General features: G+C 35.7%; 1 protein-coding gene across 2 annotated transcripts; it reads right to left on the bottom strand.

The window, feature by feature from the left end:
• Nucleotides 1-340: 340 nt before the first annotated feature.
• On the bottom strand, nucleotides 341-5,217 carry LOC112518566 (heat stress transcription factor A-7a-like). Of its 2 annotated transcripts, XM_025126305.1 has the most exons (4): nucleotides 4,501-5,217; nucleotides 2,387-2,587; nucleotides 533-999; nucleotides 341-394 (listed from the first exon to the last, which is right to left on the bottom strand). In XM_025126305.1, exons 1-4 carry the CDS (start codon nucleotides 4,855-4,857, stop codon nucleotides 391-393), a joined length of 1,029 nt encoding a protein of 342 aa, XP_024982073.1. In that variant the 5' UTR covers nucleotides 4,858-5,217; the 3' UTR covers nucleotides 341-390. The 2 variants fall into 2 exon arrangements, with proteins under 2 accessions (XP_024982073.1, XP_024982072.1); XM_025126304.1 differs by having other exon boundaries at nucleotides 393-999.
• Nucleotides 5,218-10,769: the final 5,552 nt, after the last annotated feature.

Genomic DNA, 10,769 nt, shown 5'->3' with positions numbered 1-10,769 from the left:
AATCGTACCCTCTTTCAACCCCAAAACCCAGCCCAGCCCAGGCCCCAAAAAGCCTGGGTTTTCTTTGTTTACTGAAAAACGGGATTCAAAGACCACGGGCTTGATCATCTCTAGTCTCGACGCTCAGAAACAAATCTCTGCCCATCTAGCCTTCGTTGGAAGAGGCATGTTGGATCCCTATATCAGCTAGATTTCGACCATTTCTTCTTAATATATGTCAGAAACCTCTTTTTTGTAATGTAATCCAATGGGATTAAACATATTCTCATAAGATAGAATTCAACCAACCAAATTGGAAAATCCACAATCCAACAAATTTGTCCAAAGTCATCATATCTTGATCAATCATAATCATCATCATATCTTGATCATCGTCATGATCCAATGCACCTAGCTACAAAAGATCAAGAATCAACAAGTTAATCAACAATGGTGAGATCAAGAAACTGGTTATAATTCTCTGTGTCTTCAACTGTTATCAATGGAGATAAATGTCGGTTTTCACTTCGCATTTGAACCCAAGAAATCCAACCTATCAGCCTCGCCATCTTCGCTTCCAGCAATGTCAAATCTTTCACTAAACAACTCTTCCCAGAATTCCTCATCGAACTCTTGAACCCCGGAAAGATCTTTAGCTTCTTCCTCTTGACTTCTTTTCAATCTACCAACACCTTGCATTTCTAAAGCAAGTTCCTCAAGCTCCGAAAGGTCCCCAAATTCGTTACTAGTTTCAGATGATTCCATGATGTTAACACGATTAGATCCGTGATCAATTGGTCTTTTTCGCCTTTCCTTCATGAAGGCTTCTGCAAGATTCTTTCTTTCACCATGAGAAGCGAGTTTCTGTATGAATTCGGGATTTTGCAGAGCTTTCGCCAAGAAACCCATCATTTTTTGCCGCTTCTTTTCTGTTCCTTTTAATCTGAGCTCCATTTCTTTAAGATGGCTTCTGGTGTTTTGCTGCTGTTGTCTGAGTTTCACGAGCTCCGTCATAAGAACCTATTTATCACACCAAAGGGTCATTGGTCAAGCGGTATCCGGGTTATTGGTAAAGTCAAGCCTCCCAGAAGGTCAACTGGTCAAGGGTTCAAACCTCACCAAAGGCGAGGAGCGAGTGCAAGAGAGATGCACAAAAAAGCCCAAACCCAAAGCCCGGTCAGTCCTAGCCCGAGCCCGGGACTAGTGAGCCCCAGTACCGGGTCAGACCAAGCCTCAAACCGCGATCAGGCTGAAATATTGGCAGCAGGCCTGCCCTTGAAAAGCCTGGTCAAGCTCAAAAAAGCCTGGCCCGAAAAGCCCGATTGGGCCCTTTTCAACCCCAAAACCAGGCGCAGACCATAAAAAACCTGGACCTTTTTTATTGTTAACTGAAAACGGACTAGTAAAGCCCGAGCACAGCCTGAAAAAGTCCGGGACTAGTGAGCCAGAAGACCGGGTTAGACCAGGCCCAAAACCCCGATCAGGCCAAAATATTGGCAGCAGGCCCCTGGAAAAGCCTAGTAAACCCTAAAAAGCCCGATTGGGCTCTTTTTCAACCCCAAAACCAGGCCCGGCCTGGGACTTAAAAAGCCTGGACCTTATTTATTGCTAACTGAAGACAGGCTACAAAAGCCCAGGCCCAGTCCTGAAAAATCTTGAGCCTTGTGTGTGAGCATTTGCGGTATATAAATATTACATACTTAAAAGAAAACTCATTTATCACATCAAAGGGTTATTGACCCAACAGTATAGATGGACAAATCGCCCAGCCTGGCCGAGGACCGATGGAATCGGTTTGGGACCACCGGTTAATGGTTTTCGTCAAAAAACTAGGCCCGTCCTGGGACCAGTTATGGGCCCTGCCCGGGACCGGTCTGATTTTTTTAAAAAAAGTGTATTTTTATAAGTATTTTTAATGTATTTCTAACTTTCTAAGTGTATTTGATTGAAAATGAATAACAAATTTATAATAAAACAAATTTTGTAAGTGTATTTGATTGAAAACCAATTACAAAACTACAATAAAACGTATTTTTTAAGTGTATTTCATTGAAAACAATTATAAAACTACAATAATACGTATTTAATAAGTGTATTTGATTGACCCAATTATATATTTTAAAGTGTATCAAAATAACATTAAAGTGTTGTTAAAAATTTATCAAAAAAATTTGTTTTTAATATAGGACCGGTTTGGGCCTGGCTTACAAGTACCCTTAACCGGGCCTTACTATTTTCGAAGGGACCGGGACCGGGACCGGGACCAGTCCAGGTTGTTACTGTTTCGGCCCGGGACCAATTTTGGCCATGTCTACCCAGCAGTAAAGCCCAACCTCCCAGGTCAATGGTTTAAAAAGTGTGCATGAGTATTTACCGCATATAGATATTATATACTTCATAAACATACCCGTTTATCACGTCTTAAACGTTCTACTTCACCATCTAATCCGAACGTTCCAACTTCAACACACAGATTGTTAGCTTCTTGTTGTGGAGGAGGATGAGAAGATGTTTTTCTTCTTTTGATGTTCTTCAAAATGTGCCTTTGGCCCTTCAAGAAGGCTTCGTTAGCAAACTCCCATATATCAGGATCGATCTTTCTGAAACCCTGCATACAGAAACCGCAATGTCCTGAAGCTTACAAGTTCCTACCACACAAACATATGATTAAGTTCAAATTTTTCGATCAATACCATTGCATAAGAACTCATAAACCTGTATTAGCCATAACAAACAAAGGGTTTCTATGTCTTTTATTTTAATTGTCAATCAGCTTGATTGCACCTCGACTAATCTCATTGAATCCTGAAGTTAACCAAAAAGCCAAAAAGGTGACCAATGGGAGCAAACCCATGACCAGTCGTGCTACCTCCAAGTAACAATTTCAAGCTTGTTTTCCTTTGTTTATCTCATTTTTCTTGTTTTTCTACTCGTTTCTGCTAAAAGGGTTTATAACCGGCAACCCTCGTAGAGGTGAACCCAGAATTTTTTTTCAAGTGGTGGCACTATTTAACTATAAAAAGATTCTAATTTTTTTTTCACAATATTAGTATAAATTTGTTGGTCGATTCTTTGTCCTTGCATAGAAGAAACCCGTGTTTGAGTCTGGTCTACATATATTTTTAAATACACAAGAAAAAACCAAAATTTAAGCTAAAAACAACAAATTTTACAATTGGGGGACTCAAACCTGGTGGCACCCAACAAAACAATACGGTGGCACCCTTTAGAATCCTGGTGGCACCCAACAAATTAGTACAAAGGCAAAAGCATTTACCATCTTAGCCATTAAAGTCTTGTGTTAACATTTTAGTTTCAAAAACTATATGATAACACCCAACAAAACAATATGGTGGCACCCTTTAGAAACGTAATTCTTTTCCCTTACGACGGAACCATGAAGTAGTAGCCCGTGCCACTGTATCTATCCATATGGGTCCGCCCTAAACCCCCGACCCCAGCGCATACCAGTCTGCCCCACAAAAATATATGATAAGCAAATCAGGTAGACAGTAGCCCACTATGGGATTGGTTTAAAAGCCAATGTTTAACCAATCAAATGTAACATCTTGAATGATCAAATTTTATAAAATTTCAAATGAACATTATGAAAACCAAATAATTAATTAGCAACTTTAACTCATAGTTGGAAGATTAGCCTCATTGAACTCAAGAAAATTCTTAACTAAATCAACTCACCCAGAACCTAATAGACATGCATACAATATGTATACGTCGAGCTAATCATGTGATGTGAGAACCATAAAAAAAAGTTACAAACCCGTGTGAACCAACTTCAATTTATTGTTTCCCATGATTTTTTTCATGCTAGGATTTAAAATATTGTTTGTTTCTCAAGATATTTGTTTTACAATGTAAAACTCTTTTACATGTATATTATTCATTTGGTTCTCAGGGTTCTTAACCTTTTGAGATTCTCATTAGATTATGCATGTGTATATATACACACATATAGTGTGTATAGAGGGAAATTCTTTTAGAAAAACAAAATTGATTGGGAACCTAGTAATCGCTCACTAAGCGCCATGTGTCCCTCTTTGCAATTTATAATGAATAACACATTTATGACGAAGATGGTTCAACATGAATAACACATTTATGATGAATATGGTTCAAGATAAACAACTCCTCACACATTCATGATAATAACATGTTCATATTCTTGATGAATATGCCACCTATTGCACCTATTGCATCGGAGGCGGTTTCCTAGTTCCTAATCAATTTTAGGCTGGTGTGTGTGTATATGATAAAAGGAAAATCATAGAAAAATGAAAAACTATGAACATCATGGTAATCATTCATATGTACTATATACATACATGCATACAAATAACATGCAAATAATTTGTCCAATATGTATATATACATATAAACAAACCGCTTCTATTAGTTGTATATAGATGTGTATATCATTCAGATGAACGGTTACCAGACATTCCTTAAACTTCCATATATATATGTGTGTGTGTGGGGAGGGGGGGGGGGGGGGGAACTTACATAGGTATTCAGTTGTCTAATAAAGCTAGAGAAATTGTTGTGCTTGAAGTATCTTGGGAGGAGATTAGTAGAAAAAGCCTGTGTATCCCAAACAACAAAGCTTTGACCTCCTCTACTCCAAGACAAAATGTGATCAAAATTTGGGTCATCCACCATTTCATAAACTTTTGTCAAGAAAGGTGGAGGTCCAGAATCATGAAGACCCTCCATTGGCTGTGGCACTTGCATCACCATTATCTGCGGCACTTCCACCACCACCGGCTGCTTTTCCGGTACCGTACTACCACTGCCACCAACAGTAGAACTTGATCCACCTAATGGGTATTCCTCCTTAACAACTGAGTAGAAAGGATCCATGATCAAATTCTCTAAACTAAACGAAATTCCTTGATGGGTTGCAATCTTTTCAATCGATTCTCAAATGGGTTCATCAAATTAAACCCCCAAAACCAAACGAAACCAAGAACGAAAAGAAACTTTACTTTGCATTTTGAGAAATCTCTCTTGATGGGTTGTCGACCTTGTTAATGAAATATCGAATGAATTTATCAAATTTTATAGTGAAGTACAGAAAAAACAGAAACTCAAATGAAGTTATCAAGAAAATTCTGCTAGACAAAAGGTCGAACAGATTGTTTGCATGACAAAAAGAAGAGAGAATCTGGATTGAAATTGGGATTTTAAGGATGATTTCAGTTAGAATCAGATGATATAAATGGGATTTGAAGGACAGGAAGAACAATTGAGGAAAGCTTTTGACAAGCGCCAGAAAAAAAAAATCTTTTGTATCAGTGCTAGGCTTTCTCCTTTGGGAAAGTTCTGTTTGACAAGTTGGTGGTTGTTTTGTAAATAGGATATAATGTTGGGGGCAATAATTAAAAAATCAGAGAGATTCAGACTCTATACGAAGGTTCTAGACACCAGTAGGAACCTTCTGAAGTTGTTATTATTTTTCTTTTCTTTTTCCAATATTATTTTATTATTAAATTGAAAAAGAAAAAAAATTGCTCCCAGTTAAGGTGCCATTTTGTTTACATAATAGAATCCGATGGAATTTGAATTAACGAATTAGAATATGAAGGAAGTATTTGATTGGCAGGAATTAGAACGATTTTTTGTCAAGAATTTGATTATATCTGTTTAGTTTGTTAATTATAATAGTGATGGTGGACGCAAGCGGTAGCGATGTTGTTGGTGGTGGCGATGGTGATATTGGTGGCAGTGGTGGTGGTGAGGTCGGCAGTGGCAGTGGGGGTGAAGGCTACAATGGTAACGGCAGTAGAGGTGGCGGCGGCGACGACGATGGTTGTGAGAGTGAATGACAGTGGTAACGACAGTGGCAGCAATGGTGGGAACAACAGCGACGGTGACAGTTTTCGTGATGGGATGAAATATAATGGAATAAATATAAGAGATGATAGTTTTTTTCTTAAAAGTTGAGATGAATGAATTGGAATTATTTGCTATAACTCAAGCATTTACATTCCATCCACGTGGAATTCGAATTCCCTCCTCAAACTTAAAGAATGAATCAAATACATGAATAAAATTTGGTCAACAGAATTGATCACTCCAATTCCTTCAAGCTTCATCAGATTCCACAAAACCGAACGCCACGTTACGTTTATGTATAAACAAAAAGCTTTATTTTGGTATGATCTAATTTTGATTGATATCTAATAAATATAGTTGGGCAAATTGCATTAAAAAATAATGTAGTTTAACTTGATTCCTATTTTGGACAATGTACTTTCAAAACTTCCATTTTGGAACCTAACATGTAAAGTTTTAAACATTTAAGTATCCAGATAACCAGTTGAAGACTAATTTTAGATTAAAAAAAGTTCATGTCATTAACCACGTCAGCAAATAATACCGAGTTGGATACAACATCACTCACAACATCAACATGATAACCGGTTAATGTTTCAAGCATTTACTCGGATACTTAAATGTTTAAAATTTTATATCTAAGATACCAAAAATGGAAGTTATGAAAGTACGTTACCTAAAATATGAATCAAGTTAAAGTATGTTACATTTTCATGCAATTTGTCCAATATATTTTTTCTATCTCCATATACGTATATGCAAATGAATGCATGATGAAAAACCCAACCCATATTCTATTTTTATTAAATCATTATACTAATAACGAGATGGTTACCAAACGTTTATTGGATAAGTGTTTATACGGTGTCACCTACCTTATCAAATGAGCATGATAAAAATCGAGAATTTTATCCAATAAGTGAGAAATCAGATTCTTATATGGTTAACGTCTACTAGTCAAAAGACTTTGAGTGTGTCTCTTACCGGTATGCAGACTACATGAGACAGTATGCGGCAAAAAAATAGTCTCATTTTGGCATGCCATGGACAAAAAAAACATGGGACAAGGTAGGACTATTTTTAATTTTAGTGGGACAAATCTTGATATTTCTTGTTCCACCAAAAAAGGTGGAACAACATGGGACTAAAGTTAAAATGACAATATTTTGATTGATTGGTTGTCATTTTACAATCATTATATGATATAAAATAACATTGAACAATATTTAGGGGTAATATGGTCATTTTAATAGTTTTGTCCTATCATGTCCTAGTCGTACCAAATATAGGACAGACAATTAGTCCAGTCCCATCATGTCCCGTGCCGTCTCGTCCTGTCACATCCAGTATGCGTACCAAACACTACCAAAACGCTTATCCAGTAATCATCTGATAGACGACTCTTAAGACACATCGAGTTTAATGGTCGACTTCAATAAATCGAAAATTTTATTTTATTATATTTAAATTTTGCATTTTTCATATTTAAAAAACAACAACATTATCAAGTGTGAGTGATGGGGTCATATCGTAGGGTCCAATTCATACAAGTTGTAAGAAGTACCGTTTGGGTCTAGAATCTACGAATTCTAATTGGTTGATTTTGTGGGACCCATTGGATTTAACTTTAATTATTTAATCAGATATCTAAAATATTTTTTAATAAAATAAAATATGATTAATTATGTAATGAATCCTTTTCGAGGCCACGTATGTTTATTTTTATGATCAAGGTCGATTCAATTTGAAAAAAATGTATTTTATTCTTTAAACTGATACAATTGATTTTTCCTTGGATTAAACCGTGTTGATTTCTCCCCTGTCAAACCGTCACTTTGCCAACTTTTGATCCAACTCAAAGGAATCTCTGAGTCCACCGCTATTTGAGATAAGGGGTGCTCAAAACCCGGAGCAACCCAACCCAATGTGAAATAATTTAACCGAAGCAACCTGATGTCTAATCGAGTTGTAAAATTGTCAAACCGTATGTATTGAGTTGATATTGGGTTACTGCTATTATTTGAATCCAACCCAATGAACCCGATATCATTTGTCTCTTGAATTTAGTATGATTGTTGAATTTCTATTAATATGGATTAGACAATTACACTATCATGTATGCTCTTCGTATACAAATATTTCCAATCTATTCACATCTCTATATAACTCATTCGTATATATGTTCAATAACTGTGAATATATATATATATATGTGTGTGTGTGTGTGTGTGTGTAAATTAAAAAAATTAACTGAATGTGATATACGTAAGGAGCATAGATAAGTTGTATCAAATGATTGATGATAAAAAAAAAATTATGAGTGGAGAAATAACATGTTCAAGGTTAGAAGAGACCAATCCGTACGGGTTGGGTTGGGTTAAGTTGCACTTTGGTTCATGTTGGGTTGGGTTAAGAATTTTCAAACAACAAGCATTGAGTTGGGTTGTTCAAATGTTTTCAACCTAATTAACTCAACCCATAAACACCCTTAATTTGAGATACTTCATCTGTCCCAAATAAGTGCTTGCATTACTATTTTTGTTTGTCTAAAAAACAAGTATTTACTTTCAAAAGTAAATGATTGTTTTTCAACTTTGCTCTTAGTTATTAGATAGAGAAATTTTCTCTCTCTATAAGAGCTGAATTATTTGATAACTTATAAAATTGTGAGATCCATGAGAATTTCTACCTTAAGACTTTGTTTTACATTGTTTTTCCCATCCAAGCAAGATGTATTTTGATTAACATATATTTGTTTCATATGTATTTTGTTCACAATGTGCAAATTTTTACGTGTATTTTCAATTTCACAAATACACCAAATAAGTTCACAGTGTGAAAAGTATATATGTGAAACGAATATATGTTTATCAATACATTAAGTCTTAATCTTTAATAAAAAAAAATCATATGAAATACTTCCATTGTCCCAAGATAAGTGTTCATAATTGAAATGACAAACAGTTTTAGATAGACATAATTATTACATTTTTTTGTTAACAAAATGACATCTTTACCCTTGTTTTATTTTTCTCTCTTCACGACTTTTAAATATTTATGCATTAAATAAGAGTAAATTTAAGAATTTGGTTATTTACTTTTGAAAATAGACATTTATTTCGGGACAAATACAAATAGAAACATAGACACTTATTTGAAATGAAGTAGGTTATTACAAGTTCATGAGTTCTCAAAAGAATGTAGCTCTCTCTGTAATTAGGTGTAAATTTGTCATTTTTCTTAACTAAAAACTGTAATAATCACACATTTATACCTTTTCATTGTAGACACCTATTTTGAGACGAAAGAAGCAACAACCTTTTACCTGATAATAATTACAATAATAAATCGACTAAACATCCATCCATGTCAACGATATTTACAAGGTCTATCGGTTATCGATCAATATATATATATATATATATAATTAATTAACTCTTATGTTGCGTTTGGTATGCAAACATGATTGGACTGCACTAGACAAAACAAGAGGGTAGGATTGGACATGTCAGGACTGGACAGAACAAGGGTCTGCTTGGTATTTGATACAACTAGGACTAACCATGACATAACTAGACAAGTTACCCCAAAAAGTTATGTTATGATTTTATATATCATATAATAGTTATAATTAAAAGAAATAAAGTAAATAATTAAACAGTTTAATTTATAAATTCTTTTACACATTTTTCACACACACACACACACATATATATGTATGTCTTGAGTGAGTTCCGTTGAAAAAGAAAGTTAAGGTAAGAAGCGTAAAAATGAATATCCACGTTTGGATGCGCATTAGGATGTGATGCACCAGATCAATATCCGTATCAAATGCGATTCATGAGTGAGTTTAAAATTAAAGGGTAGTCAATGGTCCATATTCCTTCTTTCACTTTTCATTTTAACTCTCTTTCTCACACGATCATTCGCTTGTATATAACAATATCAATTTAAAATGGAAAATTTGATACAATTGATGGTAGTTATAAAAACCCAATTTGTACAATAGATAAAATTACGCCCTGCTTGGTAGATCCATATCAATAGAAGAAGGTACAATGAAGATTGTTGCAACAACAATGGTTGTGGAGGTAGAGACACTGGTGATTGGTGGACGATGGCGGTTATGGAGGACGTGAAGATGTGGGTAATGGTGGTGGTCAACAGTTGTGGAAGAGGCAATTGTGGTTGACGTGGTGGAGGTAGCCGATGGTGGTTATGGTAGCAGTAGTGTTGGCTATGGATGAGGTGGTGGTGGCCAACGGTGGTTGTAGAGGACATAAAGATGATAATGGTGGTGGTGGTCGGAAATGGTGGATGAGGTAGTTGTGTCCGAGGTGGTGTTGGTAGTTATAGTGGACATGGAGGTGGTGATGGTCGATGGTGGTCAGTGATTGACGATGGTTGTAAAGGTGGTGGATGAGGTTGTTATAGTGGAAGAGGAGGTGAAGGTGACCGACGGTGGCCACCGATGGTCGATAGGGACGGTGACCACTAAAATATACACCATATTAAAGTTTACATATTAAATAAAGATTAATTAATAATATGTTAGGGGCCGTTTATTAAACATTTACCAGTAAAATTTAACACTATTATGTACTTACCAGGTAAGATTTTAGTCTCCAAGACGACATAGTATACAACAATTTATCCGGTAAGCGCTTACTATGGTAAGAGTCGTCGCCCTCACTTACCGGGTAAAACTTTTGATCCTTGTCTCACTCTTACCGAATAATATTATTGGTTCTTACTATATTCTTTCGATGAGATAATGTTATTTGACAAACACTTATTCGGTAACGACACATTCGTGTCTAACTTTTGTCTAACGTCAAGGGGGTGTTTGGATAAGCTTATTTAAGTGACTTATTGACTTATTTCAGTTTGGTACCGGAGATAAGTTAAAACGGAGTGTTTGGGTAAAAAAAAAAAAA

This window comes from Cynara cardunculus, assembly GCF_001531365.2.
Source record: "Cynara cardunculus var. scolymus isolate 2C chromosome LG 9, CcrdV1, whole genome shotgun sequence".
Taxonomy (NCBI): Eukaryota; Viridiplantae; Streptophyta; class Magnoliopsida; order Asterales; family Asteraceae; genus Cynara; species Cynara cardunculus.
The sequence above is the reverse complement of the archived record's forward strand: the minus strand, read 5'-3'. Positions and strand labels throughout refer to the sequence as shown.

Bases quoted from the DNA above. Each gene is read 5' to 3' on its own strand.
- LOC112518566 (XM_025126304.1), bottom strand. From the start codon at position 4,857: ATGGATCCTTTCTACTCAGTTGTTAAGGAGGAATACCCATTAGGTGGA. The intron at 2,588-4,500 runs GTAAGTTCCCCC...TTCTGTATGCAG, and splicing joins TTAGACAACTGAATACCTAT to GGTTTCAGAAAGATCGATCC. The intron at 1,000-2,386 runs GTATGTTTATGA...TGTGATAAATAG, and splicing joins GTTTAAGACGTGATAAACGG to GTTCTTATGACGGAGCTCGT.